Source organism: Suillus subalutaceus (genome assembly GCF_016647625.1).
Source record: "Suillus subalutaceus strain FC151 chromosome Unknown DFJ58scaffold_101, whole genome shotgun sequence".
NCBI classification, from domain to species: domain Eukaryota; kingdom Fungi; phylum Basidiomycota; class Agaricomycetes; order Boletales; family Suillaceae; genus Suillus; species Suillus subalutaceus.
Genome location: NW_024540350.1, coordinates 107,919 through 128,982, shown reverse-complemented (window position 1 = coordinate 128,982; position 21,064 = coordinate 107,919). Strand labels below are relative to the sequence as shown.

The window sequence follows — 21,064 nt, the reverse complement described above, 5'->3', positions numbered from 1 at the left end:
TCCACATGCCAATCTTGAGGCTACATCATCATGGTTGCCGCAAGTCTTGCCACGCTATTTCAAGTTGAATTTGGGAACTCAGAGGGCATATACGAGCCTGTTATTTCGACAAGAGACGGTAGTGGGCCAATGTGCCTTGCGCGTTCATCCTGTTTCACTGTGGAATAGGCACTAGCGAAAAAAGGGTTTGACATCATGCAATTTGTCTAATTGGCCGCAGGGTGTGGGGTTTAGCAAGTAGAAGGATCTCCCTGTTTGAAACGATTTGGCGGTGTGCAAGCGGTGCACATCCCTGTGGTATTAAAGACGACTCGGAGCCGGATTGTTACAACAACGCCCTCAATGGCTTGGAAGGTTCTATTGGACTCCATACACTTCCAGAAACAGGGTGCAGTCTCTATCAAAGAACTCGAATCTGAGCATTGCAGACCATACAAAGATCGATACACGTACTTCAGGGGCTACATCGAATCTGACAAGGGCTTCGAGCACGCCTTGACCGCTCCATCTTTCGAGCTCGTTCACCTGGTCTGGAGTGATGAACGCTTGAGAGCTTCGTGAAGCGAATACCATTTGGGCGGCTGCAGCCCTAATCACCGGTCTGGAAGAAGTATTCTCATCAAGACTGGGAAGGGCCACTTCCACCTTTTCTGATATCCCGTTGGGTATTCCCGAGAATGCTGGTACGACCGGAACAGTAGCTAATGGCGGATTGACAGCCGAACTCGACTGTTTAACTCCACGCCAGCTGGCCGCAAGATGGAATATCCAAAACGTTTCCATCTATGGGGGAAGTCCCCGTCTATCGAAAACAAGGACCATGATTTCGGTGAAGAAACACGTACCTCTAGCGTTGTCAGACCAGATACAGCGGCTTTGAGGTGATCGATCAAAGAAGCATTGTGGTCTTGAAAGGACGTCTGTCTCCCCTGAGATGAGTAGAAGCTTTTTTTCATATCAGTATGATGGAATGCGGCGAGGATATGTAAATTAAAATCTACCTGTCGGTCGATGCATTGACAGCGTTCGAAACCACAAGGGTTTTGAGCGAAGGTGGCCGTGTTGCTTCAAGGGCATCATACAGCTACCTTGGGAATGAGCGATGGCTTCATAAAGTAGTACCTCATTCAACTTACGGCTCTATGAAGGTCTGGATCTGCTGAGACCTGGTTACGTTCCGTGAGTAAACGGATGTGAAAGGAGCAATGATAATGCGGACGGGCTTGCTCAACCTGTATGGAACCTCCCAAGGATCGCAGGAAGCAAAATCGAAGTCCACGTTTCGGGTGCAAGCGACGCTCGATGCGGGCAGGACGAGCGATCCTACGGGAAGGTCAGTCAAGCAACCACATGACCCCAGCCTTCCGATACAGCCCGTTAGTCCGATAATTCAGCGTGATTATCATGACTGTTCCGACCTTATTACAAGCATGTCCCCACGCAGGCATTCTCTGACTTCGCGGATGAAAAAATCTGCATTAGGCGCGCCCATACCTATGCATACTATGGATACTGGTACACTCTTGTAGCAGCCTGTGATGGTAAGGAAACCGCGTTCCGAGTACAGGGAAAATAATTTTGGGGAGGCGTCCAGCATCTTTGCGATACTCTCTGCTCGTGACATGGACCCAACAGTAATCTCATACACTTATGAGCTGCTGGAAGAGGTGGGAAACACCTCCGACTTACAATTCTGTTAGCTACCTCTCCTGCTCGTATACCCAAGTGGTACACTCGACCGTCTTCTGTCTTGGGAAAGTCTAGATGGAAAGTCGCGTCAATTTTTAAGGGAAACCTATATTTTACTCACTTGCATCCTGTATGCGATCCTTCATGATGTAGCTCGCAGTTGTGAGCACTTGCCACTGACTCGGAGCACGACATGTTGACCGAATAACCGATGTCACACTCTTGTCACCTCACGTGATGTTCGTAGTTTCTGAGTACAAAACTATATTTGAATGATTGAATCTGATATTCCACTTAGGAACTACACGTGGGGATACACAGGGAACTACTGAAACAATTGATCATCATTAGCTTACCCTAAGGAGTGAGATATACGGTTAAAACGTGGCACTACAGTTTAACAATGTTAACGGCAAGTTAAGGCTCGTTGTTCGTCGGGTGTGAACAAGTACTACCGTTACGGTTACAGGATACCATGTAGCTACCATTTTAGTGGGCACTTACCACAGAAATAAGTGGCGCATCACTGCGGGTGAAAATAGGCCAAAGCGGTGACACAGCAAGCATGTTGGAAATCGCAGAAGACAGCTCAAATAAGCTGAACGGTAGACATTGATATTGAAACAAGATGGTCCAAATTCTGTTTCAAGGACCGGACTCCGGAGGAGCCCGATCGTGGTGGCTTCGGAACGCTTCAAGAGGAATCATTCAAACGTCAAATCGGTATGTTGCTGGTCGTTTGCCAGTGCGCGCACACCTCTAACGCCCAATGCATGATATCCGACAGCCCGACTTCCGATAGAACATTCTGTACCTCTGCAAGGAGATATTCGGATGACTGTTTCGAAATCCCGCAAGGAGATCAACGTACTAGTACCAAGGGAACTATCATTACCCGCGCCTCCGATTGGCGTTTCATACTTTAAAACCTTGTTGTCCCTTTGCTTATTCTGCATGTCCCTTTTTTTTTCTCCTTTGACACGCATTAATCGTGATATCATTGCCAGGACAATTACGTAGATCTGGGCTTTGATCCCGCAACTTTCAAGCCCAGACTTTCTGGCGGCCGCATCTTGTACCCTCATTTCTTCCGGCAAGAAGCTGTCTCAGCGTGAACTTTATCCTTTGCGTAACTGGCCCCGGGAACCACGTGTGGCGACGACGACGGTCTTCTCTATCTGGTTCGTTCTTTTATGCCGTAATTGGTGGCGTTGTCTTACGGTCTCCGAGGTTGTACCATAATCATCGAAGCTGGAATTGCAGTGCTTTTCGCCGCTCTCCGTAGGAAAACATATCGTCATCGTGAATGGCCACAACCAGGTGTAACTTTAATTTTGATGACCTGGCGTGAACCAAGGTCCAAGGATGACGCCAGAATACGGTTACCCTATGATTTGCACAAATAATTCTGCTAGCTGCACCGTGTTTCATATCCCACAATGGTGCCACAAGAGACGAAGGGTAATCCCCTTTCGGTAGAAAATTGTGTAACTCATTGCGTGTCGTCGTGCTGGAGTACCTTCAGAAGAAGAAAAGGTAAGAGCTTAGAGCACATTGTTGTGACATGTGCCTTCTTGCAACATCACCTTGTCCCCACTTGGACTAACACGATGTCCGATAACGGGACGACTTTCTTTCGGAGGGCGATCATCGGAGGTTCTTCAGCGTCAGTATCGAGCACCGCGTCGTCCGCCGGGTGCAATCTGTCAGTGGCAAAAACTAGACCATCAAAACAACAATGGCACTGACATAGATAGTTGATAGCTCAGTCCAGATCATCGCATCTTTGGCTCCCTTGTTGCCTTTACGTTTAACGCCACCAAGGCGATGACCGCTGTGCAATTGAATTCAGTGGCAGTTGGTGTGAGTGACTGAGTATCGACTGCCAGTGGGAAGAATTCCAGGCACATTTACAACTTTCTTGGATCGTGTTGAGATCTTCTCTTGCTGCGAAGCGATATTAATGAACCACTACCGAAAGTCTGAGTGTCACTGGATCTTGAGTCTGCAAGCCTGAGAGGAATTGTAACAGTGTGATCAGAAGTCCTTGAGCAAACCTGCCAGTTGTACATGCCACGATAGCGAAAAACAGTTGCCAAAATCGTTGATCTAGGACTTCCAGTGGCAGCACCCAGCATGCGCAAGTATCCTACTGTATTATCAAAAGTCTCAAGGGTCACATCATATGAGAAAAGGTTTTGTTATTTCAAATTTGGCCTATTTACTTCGCGAAGATCTGGCGATAGCTGCAACCTGTGGATCTGAACAAGATCGCCATACGACGCGTCTCGAGATTGCCGACATGACGCAATCCCGCGCAGCCGACGCGAAATACCAATCAGATTCTCATTCTAGTCACTGACCAACGTTAACAGTTGCTCACAACCTTTCCACCAATCACACACAGAAAAATTGCTTCAGTGCCCAGGAACTCTTCAATTCATCGATTCGGCCCCCCAGCAAATTAGTGCTTAAATCGTTCTATAAGTTTTACTCGTGCCACGCCCGGATTGACCCTGAGCTGGCAATCGTTGACCCTTAAAGCTTTCCTGAGCAGAAAGACACATGAGTCACGCGTTGTTCCTTGGACTCGTCCCGAAAGAGCATTCACAAAGCAAACTATCCCAAGTGTGGACTATTAGTACCCTTGCCGCAAGATGTCATGATCTTGATCGGAGTCAGAAGATGCGCAGCAAATGATACATAATATGTCTGTGCAAGCAGCCAAGGAATTAGGGTGCTCCCTGAACCTAGGGTCCATGTCGACAAGTTGAGCGAAAAGAAGCGTGCAGCGTGCAATGAGAGGAAGCAAGAAAGGGATAACTTCGCGGCTGGCCTGGAGGCTGGAGCAGATGCGGCGGAAGTGTCCGATCCGAGAATGGAAAGTGTGCGGTTGTGCAACCTGGGGCCCATCTCCGAGTAAGCACAGCGACGGTCGGAGTAACGGGACTGACTTGTACACCCCACGGGCCACAGCATAGTGTCAAATAATCACATTTAACCTGTACTTCACCGGCACCTGTGATCTAGCAGTGGAATTTTTACCTCCGTGTAGCGTGAAATCATTTCTCAGCAATCTCCGCCGGAGCTGAAATTCTGCAGAATGATCAAATGTATTGGTCCTCACATCTTAAAAAACAATCGGAGGTACGGTAACAAAAAAGTCTCACTGGCAGACCAACCTAGGTTAACATAAGTCGTAACGGCCTCGCGCTCGACACGAGTCACCTAGTGTGTCGAAAGAGAGTTTTTGGCCATGACTATAGCCATCCTTGGACAAGCCCTGACAAGCCTCGGTAACACACGTCTACTTTTTGGGGATTGAGCGCCAAAAAATTCAAGGGCCTTCAATGCTCGATTCGCACAGATCTAGCCTGAATGGGCATTCGATTCTTTGGACGCATAATTAATGGGAAATGCTGGAATCAGGATTGACAACCACGATCTTGGATATTTCGAAGCGGAGAAATATTTGAGCAGTCGCCAGTGATCATGATGGAAAGATCGCTATAGCCAGCGGCGTGGCTCGGCCACAGTAATTGCGAACCAAGTACCCGAGGAAACGAGCTCCGCGAATTCCGAAGGCACACCTTACTAGGTTCACTCTACTTTTACGATCAGACTTAATGATTCTGCCTGTTCCGGTTCACTTCACCATGCGTTATTTCTTGATTTCAGTACGTCAACAAGCCTCTTCAAAACTCACCGTATCAGGAGCGAACAGGTCACTGATTCCAGGACTGTCAAGCAGTCTCAGTCTAGTTTCAATCCCGTCTGGAACGTCACTTGCGCTTACAAAAGCGGAAGTTTGTTCTTTGATACTATCCGAGCTTGAAGCTGTTCACTCGTCCCCCCGCCGCTGTTGTTGACATGAACCGCTTCATTCGAGAAGGAAGGCATGGAACTGTAACGGAATATACCGGCCCTTTCAATGTCTCCTACAATGAAGGACTCGGAAGACTCGAAGACCAGGGGTCTCTCTCAGGTTCGGAGGACGACGCTGTCTATCTGTCCCATCCGGATGCAAACAAGATGGACGCAGATATCGACGGTGAGCTATCTTGTCTATTGTCATAATGACACATGTCACTCAAATAACTTCAGACGACACAAACACCTTCCTGACATCCCAGACCTTGAATGCGGATGGTACGCCTAAGCGTCCCATGAATGCATTCATGATTTTTGCTCGCAGGAGACGACCCCAAGTCTCCGCGGAAAATCAATCAATGCGAACGGGGGATGTCAGCAAAGTCTTAAGTCGAGAATGGAATGCTATGGACATGGTAACTTCTTTTCTCCACGTTTGCGACGGTAGTTCTGACCTTGAGATCATTCAGTCCGAGAAGCAGTTCTATCTTGATCAAGCCAAACACCTGAAGGATAATTTCAATCTCAAGTACCCGGATTACGTTTACAAACGGAGACCGAACAACAGCCGCAAAAAGCGAAGAGCAGACTCCACAGGCGTGACTGGAGACTCTGCTTCGACCACTGACTCAGTCGATGATCAATCTTCCAATCCAGAGTATGGCGAGATATCTCCTGTCGAATATCATTATGATTCTCAAGAAAGATATGAGAGCAGCGGACCAGAAGTCTGTACATCCGCGGAAGTCACATATGATGCTTCCTACTTGCCGCCGGCGCGAGTGTCGAGTTACCAACCGGCTGATTCATTGCCATATCATGGTCATAATGCAAATGACAGACGGGCACCGTACCTGTCCTCTCACGAGCGCATCACGCCTGATGCCGTTATGGGCCCATCCGCATCCGCACCTCACGAATCAACGAATACTGCTTATTTTTCCTCCTTCGTGCACAATACAACCCATGCTCCGCCAGCTTACTTGCCAAGTCAGAGTGGAAGCGAAGGGCAATGGCACCCCTCCAGTCGTTCTAGTCGAGACGATTTAGCACGCATACCTGCCCAATCTTGGTCGCAGAGTGGTTCAGAATCGTCCTTACAAGCTGAAGGCGATATGCATCGTCAGTACCAAGTAGCTCAGGCACCACCGTCATCATGGGGTGCTAGCCCCTCGGAGCCACCAGCCTCAAACAATCCACCGGTCCATTCCTCGGGCTATGGCTTTGCCACGCTAAACTCTCCTTTCTATCCGTCTCAGAGCAGCTCTCACAACACTTATACAGCCCAACAATCGCCATCACAAATATCTGACGTTTCTCACCACTACGGCGCTGTTAACCACATTCAAGGGAGCTCAGCGGCACCCAGACAAGAAGATGCATACCATAGTCGTCAACAATATTCCACAGTTTCTACAATCCCAGCGGGATATCCGCAAAGTAGTGGTACAACTATGCATCAATACCACACGGAATCTCGGAATATTCTTGCCCCGGCACCATTTACACCTGTGCAATCAATGTCGGTATACTCGCACACGCCGTCCATGAACACAACTTCCCCCGCTGGATCGGAAGCGGATTCTGCCTCTCAACTCCAGTAGTGTGCTGCGCCTTGTAGAATTTGACGAATAATTTCTTATGCCTCCGCAGTGTAGACGCCTGATCATACGGGGTTCTATATATCTTTAGTTCATCGTTCACGCTACACGCTCGACTTTTCTGCTATCGCCATGACACTGTTCTCGCGCTCTTCTCATATCGTATATTTGTGCTTTGCTTTGCTTTTTAGTACCTGCATTGTACATCACTGTCAAAGTATCTGAACGTTTATCATGACCCTGCAACTCAAACGGCGGATTGATGATCCGCGCCCCGCCCAAAAAGAACTGGGATGATCGCTCAGTGATCACCGATGCTCACGGGCGCTATGTTCCGGGAGAGGCGATCTTGGATGGTTTTTTTTATTCATGGAGGCAATGATTTCACACCTGGGCGAGCGGCGCCACGATCCTGGATTCAGCTAAAAGTGTTGGATTTTATTGTAGAATACACGGCGAACTAGAAACGTCCCACTGATTCATCTGTATCACGATCAATAAACATAAACATAGTATGAACTTAGCATAACATATGCAATCTAAATATTTATCTAGACCGCGATACATGATTCATGATGATCTTGCTGACACTGGGCCTCACAAAAAAGAAGCACCAAGATACGTGGTGTTCCGCAGCCGTATTATTCCAATTCTCCGCCACCGCCATGGGATGACAACATGCTGGCACATAGTCACCAAGGTCCTAAGCTGTTCTGGTTCAACGGTAGAAATCCGAGCGGATGGGGCTAAAGAGAAGCGGCGGTAACGAAGTATACGCTTAGGTTAACGTAGTTGCAGAAAATAGAATAGGACGAACATGCGCCGAACACATCTTCAGACAATTAGGCTGGTGGCTGACTATAACCTTCCAATCTCGGCCTTCATATCATGGCAATGGCGTAGGCTGTTCATAAATCTGCCGGAGATGGCTTAGACTCGAGGGCATCGGCCTGAACCGTGAATGGAGGAAGCACGATTTAGTCCTGCCGGCGGTATGTGGGACTTCGTTGGTCGATTTCCTGATAGCACAGCGCTGGAGCGTCCCTGTCACCGTGCCGCATGTCGGATGGTAGTGAGTGACCAGGTACGGTGGTACCCTGGATGTGGCTAAGATCTTGGCACTAGTGTTAATTCAGGGTAAGTAGTTCAAATCATAAAGTGTAGCACACACTACTCACGCATGGTTCCAGATCCAGTTAACGCAGGGCACATTTCGACAAGGATATTGTCCGAGTTTTCCCCAGAAAAGTACAAAGCCGCGAGGACATTTCAGGCGTTCGCTATGTGTCCCGCGGCACACCTATTTCCCTGATGAGGCTGGAGGAATTTTTTTGAATAAAAATGTACATAAAGCGCAACACCGATCTACAAACGGGTAATCTCGACCACCGAATCTTGCTGGCGCATGGACGTGAGTAGCGACAGTTACGTGGTAGGGAGATCGCTCACAAGGTGGGGGGGTGCCGTGGCAAACAAAACTAACCGCCCACGGTGGTTATAGAAAACAATCGGAGACGACCAATACTCTTCTGAGCTTGAAACTGTGGACCGAGCGCGGGAAACCAAACTCTTGTGGGCCACTAGCACAAGCGGATGCCTTCTCCCCCCTGCGGCATTCCGTAAAGTAAAATAGAATAAATTCATAAAATAATAAGACCAGATCACGGTGCAAATATTTTCTGCAGCAACGTTAGACTACATCATGCCGCCAGATCGTGTTGTGGAGATACGCATGCACGCACCCTCCCACAGGTTCTGATCGGTTGTCAATATTTCCGAAAACTGTCCTATTTTGTCGGTGTTCTTTGCCGCGGATTTGAAGGCGGAACACTTATCACGCATGTCAGTTATTTGACAGACGTTCCATACAGGCCTGATTTTGAAAACTTGCGATAATATGGGTTGCTTCTTGTGCGAATAACTTTATGAATCATAGCCAGCAGTGGTTGCAATGCACGTGGCCCATCTTTCAGCCTAACACTGCTGTAACCTGCATTCAGGTGACCTGATGGGACGCAATCACAATAAACGGCCATATGCATTGGGAACAACCTATTCAACCCTCTAGGACTGGATGAAATTATGGGTGAGCTAGCTATTACGTTCGGTCATGGAAGGATCAAGGTGGAGATATGCAGGTACAACGTGATGTGTCAACAGCTTTCTAAGTGGTTGATAAGTCAGGAGACCCTATCCACATCACAAACAACTGACTTACCAAGCCATTTTTGGGGGGTAGTGACAGCCACCACAGGAGAACACCGCCAAACTCAACCTGCTACTTGTTTCTGCCTTGCTCATGCAGGTACCAACATGTCTCCCCATGTCCTGGCGACAAATATGCCAGCTGCGAACACACTCATTCCCGTCACGATGCTGATGTTTCCGGGTAATTTTTCTGGAGCAGTGATTTGCTCTCGAATGAAGCGGGAAAAAGCAGACTCATTTGGATCAACGATTTGACGGCGTGCAGGCGCTGTGAAGAATGCAGGTGTTGCGTTTGCTGGTGCTGTCCGACGAGCCATGTCTGTGTTTCTGAGGTGTGGTGCTTTCGAAATGAAAAAAGGTCGAGTGCACAGACGTTCCCAGCGGCGAGGCTATCGCGGAGTTTGAGATGGTGCACTTAGTCAGCGCATTGAATTGGCATCTTCAGAATCAAATATAGTCAATCCATCAATTTGCGACTCGATGAATTCGAATGAGGCCTGAGGTCTCACTGAAGCCCCATGGGCTAGCTAGCTGGTAGGTAGGTAAATCGTCTCCTCCAGTAATACTTGTCCTGTTGATCTCGTTAAATAGCTTTCCGACACTACAAATAAGCTTTTTGTTTTCTCGTTCTCGGCATGTTCTCGGCGTCCGAAGTTTGTTGCGCTTTGCTCGGAAGGCCCCTATGACTTTCCGATCATGGGGGTGAAGTGAATAGAGATCTGAAGTGCGCTGCGCATTGCATCATGATTCTTACAAATGGTAAGTGAAGGGTGAATCATATATCTTCAAGAACACCCCGAAATCACTGTTCCTCCGAACATCCATCATATCATTATCATGTTGTTTACATCGTTTGTTCTTCTCACACTTCTCCCTGCTGTTTTCGGGCAGTCCTGGCAGCAATACCTTAATGGCCTTGTCCAGGCCTTAAACACTGACGGGCTTACAACACTCGCGTCTGCGAGTGCTGCATTAAACAGCTCATCTGCTGGGCAGCAGGTGGCGCAGATACTCTCTACAGGTAATTGGACATTGTTTGCACCCAACAATCAGGCATGTAAGTACTACAATATGCGACCAAAGGATAGAATTCCATCCTTGCTTTACAGTTAATTCTACTCCTATCAATCTCACCAGTGATCCAACATCTATTCGGGATCTCCTTTCATACCATGTCGTACACGGCAATTTTACCGATCAAACCTCATCATATCCCAACATCACCCTTGGCCGAACACTGCTTAACGATTCCTCACTTGTCCAGCTGGAGGGTAACGAATCGCAGGTTTTAGCGTGGTCAAAGGGAAGTAATGGCATATTTGTGCTTAACAATGGGTGAGACTTCCCATGTCTATCGATTAATTGCTTCTAAGTGGCATTTAGCACAACTGTTTCGGTTGTGAACAAGACCGCCTATCAAAACGTCCAAGTCCTTGTCATCGACTCTGTCCTTAAGATCCCTCAAAACTTGTCTGATACTATCTCTAATAGTACTTACGACGTCACCACTCTTGCTGGTGGGCTTTCATCCATCAATCTCCCTACCAATGATTCGATTACACTGCTCAATGTGCTTAACAACGCTAGCGGTATTACACTTTTTGCGCCCAATAACTCTGCTATTGCGACAGCAAACTGTATTGGCGGTTTGCTGCCAAATAATACTGCATTGATTGCCCTTTTCGGAAATCACGTCTGTCTTTTCATCTAGTTCATTTTACTTGGTTTGACTCCCGATCCAGGTTATCAATGGCACGACCGTTTACTCGCCAGCATTTACAAACGGAAATAATTATACTTCGGCCTCTGGGGAACCCTTCGCCTTCAAGACCAACTCCTCTGGAGTGTACGTGTCCAGCGGCGGCTCTAATTGGGCGGGCATCATGCGTTCGGACGTTTTGACGTCCAATGGAGTTGTACATGTCATTGATAGCGTTCTTCTCGACAAGAAAGTCAACGTTTCCGCTGCGGTCTCTGCGTGCGTATCGTGGGCCAGTACAGTATCGCTCAAATACTAATATCTTCCTTTCCGTCACGTAGCTATCAATCGGCTACTTCAGTTGCCGCGTCGATGACCACCGAGACAGGCCCAGTTGGCGTTACGCCTACTACTTCTGCCGGCCATTGAAAGAATCATTGATCCAGATCGGCCTCTGAGATTGGAGTATTATTGTCGAGGCCAATACATATTTTCAGTGGCATAGTTGCTCATTAAACATACACCTCTTGCTTGTTTCGTTTATCTACTCATTTATCTGTGCTTTGTTCATCTATTTTGCCTGCTCTCTAACGTAATAGTAATCTTGTCATCAATCACTGCGAATGATCGAATATAGGTAAGTTTTATTTTTTATCAGTAAACTAAGCGCCATGGCGATGCCCTGAGAACGTTTACTAGGGCTTGCTCCACAGCCTACCATATTGGTTTCTTGGCACTTGCGCACTGTTTCTTTGAGTTGCTGAACGCTGGACACATTCCCTCTACCTCGAACGCGCCATCAATCCCCACCGTATCTACCATGAAACACTTATCACTGAAAGAAGCTTTACTCCCTCAGCCTCCCAGTTTCATGAAAAAACAATCATATGAGATCCACGAAATTCTTGGATCAGGGACATTTGGAAAAGTCATGGTGAGTCTTTGGATTATCGACCCGTACGGTATGGCTCTGAGGCATATCTCCTCCTGTGGTTTTCACATCGATGCTCCAATCACAAAACTATGCACCTTAGAGAGCGACATGGCAAGTACCCCCTGAGCTAACCGATGTTTCGCGGAAGGGGGCGTTCCCAGCATCACCATCATCTCCGACTGACCACACCCCCGGTCGATCTTCCATTCCTCTTCTCCATCCGCATCATATGAAGAGGACCGTCTCTCGAGCATCTAACTCTTCCACCCCTCCATCACCAGGAGGACATAACCACGTCGCAGTAGTGAAAGAGGTTGCATTGAAGGTCATTCCGAAGAAGAAAGTAAAGGGCAACGAAGCCGCTGTCTGGGGCGAGATGGATGTCTTAAGAGGTCTTGACCACCCCAATATTGTTCGTGTTTTACGGCTGGCCTTTTCCGTGCGTGTCTGACCTCCGAGATCAATGCAGGTCAAGTTTTATGAATGGTTCGAGTCCCGATCAAAATACTATCTTGCTTTTGAGCTAGCTGTCGGTGGCGAGCTTTTTGACCGTGTATTGCAAAGAGGAAAATTTACTGAGAGTGACGCCGTTACAGTTATTCGGTATGTTTTACGAATTGTACACTATTTACAAATTGATGAATCGTCTCAGGTCCATCTTGTCGGGAGTGACGTACTTACACAATCATGATATTGTGCATAGGGACTTGAAGTACGTTCTTCTGAACTGAGGAAGTCGAATCATTGATCTAATAGGTGTAAAGGCCCGAGAATATTTTGTACCGAACAAAGGACCCGGATAGCGATATTGTAATCGCCGACTTCGGAATGTGAGGGCGGCCCTTTCTGAACTTACGTCTCAATAACGCCTTCCTCGAAGTGCAAAACATCTGCATTCTCCGGAAGAGCAGCTTCATTCGCTGGCTGGGAGCTTTGGTTACGTCGCCCCCGAGGTTCTTAACAAGCAAGGGCACGGGAAAGCAGTTGATATCTGGTCAACGGGGTAAGCGCTTGTTTATTGTGTGAAACCCCGTGATTGAAATTTGACGGCGCTAACACGGTGACCTCCTTGCAGTGTCATCGCTTATGTTCTGCTCTGCGGTTATTCGCCGTTCAGAGGAGGTGATATACACGAGATGATTAAGGAGACCACAGAAGCCAAGATCGAGTTTCACGAGCAATACTGGTGTAAAGTCTCCGATGAGGGTGCGCTGATGGTCGATGGCGTTGGCAGTATGTGTGCTAATATCAACCCATACAGCGAAGACATTTATTAAACTTTTATTGAACACCAATCCATCGCAACGACCTACTGCACAACAAGCTCTGAACAATCATGTAAATCACGAGTTCGCCATCTACATAATTCTGCGCTGACGGCGTTGATAGTGGTTGACGACGCACAAGGCTTCTACAGAACACGACGTCATCTCGGGTCTCAGACAAAATTTCGACGCCCGCAAGAGGTGGCGCACCGCTATCATGTCAGCGCGCGTTATCAACCGGTTCGGGAGACGGCCAAGTTCGGCTTCAAGTACAGGCAGCGGCGGCTGGGGAGAAGACCACGTGCACGCTGACGGAGGCGAGGAAGACGGTGGAGAAGATACTGCAGACGGCGAGTTCCACGACCTGCCCGACCAAATTCAGGCATCGCTCTCATTAGGTGGGATCGACCCAGGATCAAATGAGAATGTAAAAGTCATAGGGCCGGATGATAAAAGTGACCAGCTGGGTAAGGGGGATGTTTCCAGTGCCCCTGATATATCTTTAACCGGTACCAGTGAGTCCAGTGTGAAAAGCGACACAGCCTTTTCATCGCTTGCCGCCTCTCTCTTGAAAGAGAAAGCTGTTCACCTGGTGAAACAAGTGGATACCTCAGAGTCGTACGTTGCAGCTGATGACGAGTCAGAGCTGAATGTTCCAGGATACTTACATGGAGGGAAGGTTCCATGGCAGAGTTGTCCCCCCGTATCTGGTCGGCACACGTGGTTTGATGTGCCGAGGAAGTTTTTTGGATTGTAAAGGTTATCCCGTGGATCTCGAAGTCAGCCGTAAGTTATATGTGATGTAACACTACATACAGCTTAATAACCTAACTGCTATTCGATTCTGGCCGTTGTACATACACATTTCTCACCCATGAAATGAAAAGATAGAGGGTTGATATGCCGTAAGTTAGACTGAAGGTTTGTCCGTTCATCGCGAACTCGTTGACACTTATGTATATGCCCTTATGTGATCAATACAATGTATACACGTTGAACTGAACCTAAATCTTTCATTTACCTGAGTTCAGACATTGTGCTTATCTCACCCATAAAAAAAACAATCGCTCGGATCTACTGTTCACCATGAGCACCCTGTCACCGTCAGACATCAAAGACCATTTCCCTGACGTGTCAATCGGAGTCATGTTCATATTTCACAATACGAGGGGAGCGTGAGATGACATAAGAGCTGACGAAACAGTCGTCCCAGCCAGAGTCAGAGTTAGACTTATGTAGTCACTCATGTCCTCCTACCGGGCCACTTCCTTTGGTAGGGGCGGCGGAGGTCGGGCTGGAGATGATGGTAAAGCTGCAATGATATCAGCATTTGAAAATAATACAGCCAGTTCGTGCCCAGCGCTGTCAAGGTGGTCGAACACACTGACCAGTGCGTAAACTTCTATCTCAGCTTGGGCGCGACACATCTTTACCCGTAAGAGAGGTAGCTCCAACTGATATTTGCGATGTATAATATGATGATACTCGACATCATGGCCCGGGTACGCTGTTGTCAATCCCGCCTGATTGATTGGCTCCACTTTGCATGCCTGGTCAAAGACCTCTTAGACACCCATATGTATTATGCTCGACAGGCCGAATGAGGGGCCAATGGACTTCAGAAAAGAAAGTGAGAGCAGCCAAGCAGGTTAATGGCAGTACTTACGTTTGTTTTTCTTGATGCCAAAGGGCAGACCGACCGACGACCAAAGGAGCAGAACCCGGTGGTGAGTCATCATTAGCTGATAGCGTCACTGCTGAACATGCAAAGAAATTGATTGAGAGGTGCCTGAAGTGACAAGCGATGTCGGAGTCGCGGCTGTCCAAAATTTACAGCCTTTTCCCGCGACAATGATGGGCTCTGCTGGCCAATGGGCCGGGAAAGGATGCGAGCCCTGAGAACCACGGACTGCCCACAGTCATGGACACTGCCAGACAGCATGGAATGAAGGTGAAAGCGAACACCCGAATAGGCATGATACTAGGCCGTCCTCCGTGAGCGCAGCCACATATGCCTTAATTCTCGCATCCCGGGAGTGGATACAAGTTGGATCATTTGAAGCTTGAAAGGTAGAACTGCGAAAGCGATGAAACCGTTGTATAGCTCCGTTCTCGATGTACCAGTAGCCATGATCAATAACAATAACTTAGTACTTGATGGTGATTGAAACTTGGAGGTCTTGCAAAGCCGAGTTCCGACAGACTCCCTTACAAGGATCACACGTTTTCACGTATCTCTCGGGTCGTCTCGATTCTCTCTATCTACGCCCTGGAATTTGTTTTTTGTAGTTCTCATGCCCTGGCAGTATTCATCGGATCTTCCTGAACTCTCGTTTGGGGAGATCCTTTTGCTGGCTAATCCCCACAGCCTGCGCTCCTGCGAGGCTTAGTGAGGCCAATTAGAGTGACTCAAAGTACTATCAGCCTGTATCATAATGTGAGATTAGATCCAACTCAACTCAACTCCGGTTGGCAGTGATCCAGCATTGAACAGACTTCAAAAAAACTGTTCATTATATCTCCACTAGTTCTGCGGGGACATTCGCCCATTGAAGTCCAGGTCGTCGAAACATTGGCAACGTATAATGTATGCCCATGGACTATCACACAACCACTTCTGAAGGTATTCACGCCGGTCCACCCCCGCATACCCCAAACCCATGTTATACCCGAGTTTCTTCTTCTCAAAGCACCTTTTTTTGTCCTACATAGAGTACTCCTCTCAATGGACATAAATTGGACACACACAAAAAGCACCTTTTTCGGATTTCCAGTGCATCACAGAGAACATCAGTCATTCGCGAGTTCGCAGAGTTTCCATCAAGGCGTTGAGCGCGTTCGTTCATCGAAAGCGGGCATATTCGTCCGAGCCTCAACGGCATCGGAGTGGAAGAGATGTAGGGCGGATGGATACTGAGTTCTCCAAAATCGCGGACCCCGAGCTAGATCTGCCTGTTCAGGGCTCTGCGCTGTTAAAATGTTACAGCCAATCTTGCGATCAGTCGTCTCCTCAATGTCGTCACCGTCGGCAATTAGGAACTATTCACTGTTCAATGCTTGGGCATTACTCCATCCTGGATGCGAATCACAGCCGAATTCGAGGCATAGTTTGCACAATCACAATTGGTGACGTGGATATCGTACTTGACATCATCGACGACCAAGGGGTGACTCGCTACGGATAAAAAGGGCTCTCTATCACTGGCAAGAAAACTTGCCGATAACTACACAAAAACGGAGGATGCTTGGATGTTGGGCAGAAGAGCAATCGGACAACGAAATATATTTTCATTTTGCTCGTGATCTATGAGCTTGGTACGTGGCAATTCGATGGTTTTCCATCGGCTACTACCATCCGCCAGCGTTGATGTCCCTGAAACTCTACATGTTACCGGTTGGAGAACAGTCCACAGTTCATCGGTTGTTGCTGTATATCACAATGGCGTGATATATATGCGTTGTTCCGGGTGGCTTGCCCTAGCTCATAACATAAGCTTCTGATCAGGTTGCCCAGTTATTATATTCTCATCCTTTCTACGGGTGAACCTTATGCTTAGCTTGATATTCAACGCTGAGTCAGAAAAGCCCGCAGGTGGTCGTGCACGGCGTTCTTGCCTCATGCATCACACGGGTCGGTGGCCTCGAGGGTGGTTTTTACCCAGCCGATTTAAACCATCCTGTGTGGGTCATGGGTCGTTTAACGCTGTGGAACATTACAGACTTGTGACTTCTGAAACATATAAGCACGCATTTCCGGCAGCTTGGTATCAATCAAGTCCACCCTGTCATGCTGTGCTGCGCATTTGCAATCCATTCACGTTCGGGCTTCCCTGGGCTTCCCCACATCCCAGCCTGCGATCAGCCGCACGATAGCAACAATTATGACGGCTACATCACCTCGCTTGACGATGACTTAGATGAGCTAACGCAGACTCCGTGGATAATGGCATTGATTTGATGGCATGCACGCACTCTCCTGGGTCTCAAGTCCCTGTAAGTTTTGCTCTGTATCCTCCTACCTCTTTCCCCAACTCAAGATCGTGAACGAAGCGACACTGGAGATCCGATTCTCAGCGTGCAGAACAGGAACATGACGTACGGTACAAGTTAACCGAGATGTCGTTCTAACCTGATCTTGACTGAATACTGACCTTTTTGTCTCACCCCATTCAGGTGGATATCACTGCCAGAAGCATCTTTAATACTCCACAGCAGTTGTTGTCCCTACTTCGTTAAGTCCGACAGCTCATTCTGCTTCTACAGCTCACAACTTCTATCACAGAAATGGATCTCACGTCCAGCTGCTCAACACATGTACCACCTTTTTGTTTAATCCCTACCACCACAGCTGGTCAGTAACTTGACTGCAAGCAATTGCCTTGGATGCTCGCTTACACAACCGCGTTCTACGACTGCCGTGGCACTTTCTCGGGCACCGTTGTCGATATTCGAACACATTATTTCTCCAACGGTCACTTATATACCGCTTTGTCGTACGTTAAAAGTCGTCGTGGTACGCCGTGCTAATTCTTCTTCACCAACGAAACGCAACGGTAAACATATGTTGTGTACCCACACCTTCCTGTCTAATCTACATTATTACACTCACAAAACCATGCGACGACCAAGATCAGTACACAATTAGCAGTCATTGATCAGGTATTCTGCCCATCTAAAATAATACACACATTACAGATTAAGGAGAGTAGTAATACGGTTTAGATCATACAATATCAGCAGTATTCCACTTGTTGGAATTTGAGGCTGAAGGCCAATCGGCATGCTCGATAACTGGGCTGCCACCCATGGGACTTTCGACATCTAAGATTTTGGTATCGTAGATTGTTGGATTCTCTGCGAAAGTGATGGTCCGCACAGGGGGAGCAAGAGAGCTTGTCGAGCCAGATCGCGCACGGGTGCTCAACCCAAAGCGCGCCTCGGAGGGGACAGAGTGTGATCGCAATCGGCTGAGAGCGATGACTTCTCCTGAGGGTGTTGATATGATACGATTACATGTAGACACGATAATACTTTCCGCTTGCAAGTGAAGGCGACTAGGTCCGTAATACGCTTCCTTCTTGAGGTTTAGAGTGATCCTTGACATCATTGTCACCTGTTGGGCGGGATGGTCAGGCTATCCCAAATACACACTTCATTTTGTGCTCACGGTGAGGCTGTAATGGAATAATGTTAGCCAATCATTGTTACCCGTGTTTTAAAATAGAGACTCACAGAAGTTCGAGCCTGTGCATAGTGTATTGTAAGCAAACTGGATCTGAGCAAACACGAAGATGTGCGTACTGTGCGGCGATATTCTTTACCCCCTCTTGAGCTCTAATTATCATGATTGTCAACACCAGATTTACAGCGCAGATGACGCTGTATGCTTGGTGAGCTCTGCTACCCGGGGAGCTTGTCTCGCGCACCTGTAATACAGCAATCCGTCTGCGAGGAGAGTACGAATAACATGGCCTGCTTCTTTATTGCGAATCGAAGGATACGTGCGGTGCAATGTCAACCCAAAGACATACGTGTCGTAGAGGAGAGGCAACCAAGCTGAAGCCGAAGCAATACTGCCACTGGAAAGTGTTTTAGAATTCACATTCTGCATATCAATCGTATACAAGGACATACGAATGGAACACCATGGTGCAAGCTGTGAAGACGTGAATAAGGTTGTCGTGTGCGAAAAAACATGAGTATCTCACAGTGAACGTTGTCTGCGTGAATAACAGCTGGGGGCTTTGTTATGAACTCATGCATGGCGTGGCGAAGGTGAAAACATACGTCCACCATTACTCAATAGCCATGCAGTCACTGCAATCCATGCTAACAGTAGTAATATCGCCAGCACAATGGCAGGCCGTTGATGTCTATACATTGCAATGACCCTGTGTGCTCTGTCATTAGTAGATGCTTTCTGAGAAGGGAATAGTGAATTTCACCGTATCAGCATCATTAGCCCGACTATCTCGATCCCTATAGCTGTCATAGCCCCTTCGAATCGGACAAAATGCTGGCAACTTGGACAATGTCAACCGCGTCCAGAAGTGCAGTGAAATGCTGACCTCTGCAGTCCAGTTCGTAAGATTCATCACTGGCAGTGGTATAAAACATCAAAACTCACTGTGTAGCCCCATGAAGGGAGGTTGTATGCTGGTAGTAGAGGTCACAAATGAAATTGTGAGCAAGAAGTGATGTACTCACCAACCAGATTAATGAGGAAGCCGAGAGGAGTAAGATATCGGTTCTGGGAAATCACATGTGAGGTTTTAACTGGCAGATATTGCTAATATATATGCATACCAGTAGAAACAAGTATACAACTGAGCAGGTTCAGATACTAGTGCATGTTCATATCGGTGACGCCACTTACGGATCCCCTTACGGCCTTTCCAGATAAATTCGATCTGAGTACTTTGTTGAGTTTCACCGATTTCTAGTGCAATTACCGATATCGCACCTCATCTCCGCTGGTGACAAGATGGTCCCAGACCAATATGGTGAAACCTACGATCCCAACATACTAAATCATAGGATATGTGTATCAGCCACTGCTACAGCAGACCATGGGGGACAACGTACGATCGTTTGGCGCCTGAAAAGATGGGCATCAAGTATGCAAATACGAACAATAGGCAAGCATGACTCACGTTTCTGTATAGTCTTGAATCATTCTCTGCGTTGTTTCATTCACTGGTGAAGTCATCAATCTACGGAAACAGCAGTCCAAGATGAGTCGGTGAGGTGGTCTGCTTCAGGGAAGGTTTTAGGATTGTCAACCCCGAAAGGTTGTCCGGATTGAATTGTGGAGGACCGCGACAAAGAAAACGTTGTGATGAACGCATTTTATAATTCGCAACAGCACTGGCATGGGCGTTTATGAGCATTCATTTTGAAGAACGCCTGTCCGAGCCATGGCTACTATTGGTGGTAAGTAGGCGACTCGGGTTAATTATGTTGTTGCCCCATTCACGTAAGTAACGTCAAAATGAGACGATCGCATGGCCCATAACCCAGCCGGGGCAGCCCTCCCCAGGACCATCAGGCCACATGCCAAGCGCCCGCACAGGTTGAGTCTAGTAATATTATCAAAGTGGCTCGTATTCAATATTGAAGAATTGGTTCATCTGACAACGTTGAACGTTGAACCGGCAAACTTATGATTTATGAAGCACGCACATGGTCGCACTGCCAGTCATTTCCAATTCTACGCATGTATCGATGCGACTTTTCCGAGATACAAACAAACATGGCAATGGCGAGCGTCTGCCTTTACGCCGGCGGGAACTGAGGGGACGAGACTGTCGGAGACTCGGAAATGTCCAGGCGTAAGAGTTTATATTTGGACACTATTTGGGTACTCGTGACATCAACTGCATTGCATTCAGGGGGCGTGGCTTATTTTGATGCTCCTGCAAGCACGAGTCCACACCCGTTGTGCCATCGGCACAGGAAGCAAGCGGAACTCCCTTGGAATGCCTGTGTCACCGTCACTGCCGGTAGTGTTGTGGGCAGAATTGGCAGAACTTGACAAAACCATGTTCTGCCAGTGGTAGGTGGCAGAATTAATGAAAGATTTTGACGGCACTCCAAGTGTACTACATTGATGTGAGACCACGTGCACGAGATAGTAGATAGTGAGTCATTGTGGTCCGTTCGTCTACCACTACTGCCGGCATTAGTCCCACACAGCAGTTTCGCAATCCCAAATGCTTTCCCTTCTATTGAAATTAGTCTCGAGCGGCTTGGAAACCTGTATCAACATCACCGCCGGAGCCCTCGAAAGATCAAAAAT

At 47.8% G+C, this 21,064-nt stretch overlaps 6 protein-coding genes across 6 annotated transcripts; 3 read left to right on the top strand and 3 right to left on the bottom strand.

The window, feature by feature from the left end:
* Positions 1-107: 107 nt before the first annotated feature.
* On the bottom strand, positions 108-1,880 carry DFJ58DRAFT_27656 (purine and uridine phosphorylase). Its single transcript, XM_041379614.1, has 9 exons — positions 1,811-1,880; positions 1,690-1,760; positions 1,419-1,639; positions 1,220-1,361; positions 1,137-1,166; positions 1,002-1,084; positions 846-945; positions 454-783; positions 108-397 (listed from the first exon to the last, which is right to left on the bottom strand). The coding sequence occupies exons 1-9, from the start codon at positions 1,833-1,835 to the stop codon at positions 326-328; spliced, it is 1,074 nt and encodes a 357-aa protein (XP_041240742.1). The 5' UTR covers positions 1,836-1,880; the 3' UTR covers positions 108-325.
* A 3,679-nt stretch (positions 1,881-5,559) lies between these two features.
* On the top strand, positions 5,560-7,163 carry DFJ58DRAFT_664778 (uncharacterized protein; the record flags this gene model as incomplete). The annotated part of the gene is made up of 3 exons (XM_041382459.1): positions 5,560-5,740; positions 5,794-5,975; positions 6,030-7,163. 3 exons carry the CDS (start codon positions 5,560-5,562, stop codon positions 7,161-7,163), a joined length of 1,497 nt encoding a protein of 498 aa, XP_041240741.1.
* A 2,017-nt stretch (positions 7,164-9,180) lies between these two features.
* DFJ58DRAFT_706483 (uncharacterized protein) lies at positions 9,181-9,830 on the bottom strand. Its single transcript, XM_041383731.1, has 2 exons — positions 9,379-9,830; positions 9,181-9,324 (listed from the first exon to the last, which is right to left on the bottom strand). The coding sequence occupies exon 1, from the start codon at positions 9,683-9,685 to the stop codon at positions 9,458-9,460; it is 228 nt and encodes a 75-aa protein (XP_041240740.1). The 5' UTR covers positions 9,686-9,830; the 3' UTR covers positions 9,181-9,324; positions 9,379-9,457.
* DFJ58DRAFT_747644 (FAS1 domain-containing protein) lies at positions 9,831-11,656 on the top strand. Its single transcript, XM_041387542.1, has 6 exons — positions 9,831-9,906; positions 9,960-10,425; positions 10,478-10,703; positions 10,752-11,061; positions 11,111-11,346; positions 11,409-11,656. Exons 2-6 carry the CDS (start codon positions 10,206-10,208, stop codon positions 11,494-11,496), a joined length of 1,080 nt encoding a protein of 359 aa, XP_041240739.1. The 5' UTR covers positions 9,831-9,906; positions 9,960-10,205; the 3' UTR covers positions 11,497-11,656.
* An 85-nt stretch (positions 11,657-11,741) lies between these two features.
* DFJ58DRAFT_802676 (kinase-like domain-containing protein) lies at positions 11,742-14,153 on the top strand. Its single transcript, XM_041390936.1, has 10 exons — positions 11,742-12,001; positions 12,102-12,413; positions 12,471-12,604; positions 12,654-12,713; positions 12,766-12,831; positions 12,882-13,004; positions 13,077-13,207; positions 13,263-13,339; positions 13,391-13,733; positions 13,783-14,153. The coding sequence occupies exons 1-10, from the start codon at positions 11,888-11,890 to the stop codon at positions 13,794-13,796; spliced, it is 1,374 nt and encodes a 457-aa protein (XP_041240738.1). The 5' UTR covers positions 11,742-11,887; the 3' UTR covers positions 13,797-14,153.
* A 3,685-nt stretch (positions 14,154-17,838) lies between these two features.
* Positions 17,839-20,055, bottom strand: DFJ58DRAFT_802669 (uncharacterized protein). Its single transcript, XM_041390935.1, has 16 exons — positions 19,920-20,055; positions 19,852-19,864; positions 19,730-19,792; positions 19,643-19,676; positions 19,573-19,592; positions 19,474-19,516; positions 19,396-19,422; positions 19,212-19,293; positions 19,054-19,157; positions 18,975-19,001; positions 18,901-18,922; positions 18,693-18,845; positions 18,568-18,645; positions 18,499-18,510; positions 18,434-18,440; positions 17,839-18,379 (listed from the first exon to the last, which is right to left on the bottom strand). The coding sequence occupies exons 1-16, from the start codon at positions 19,973-19,975 to the stop codon at positions 17,990-17,992; spliced, it is 1,131 nt and encodes a 376-aa protein (XP_041240737.1). The 5' UTR covers positions 19,976-20,055; the 3' UTR covers positions 17,839-17,989.
* Positions 20,056-21,064: the final 1,009 nt, after the last annotated feature.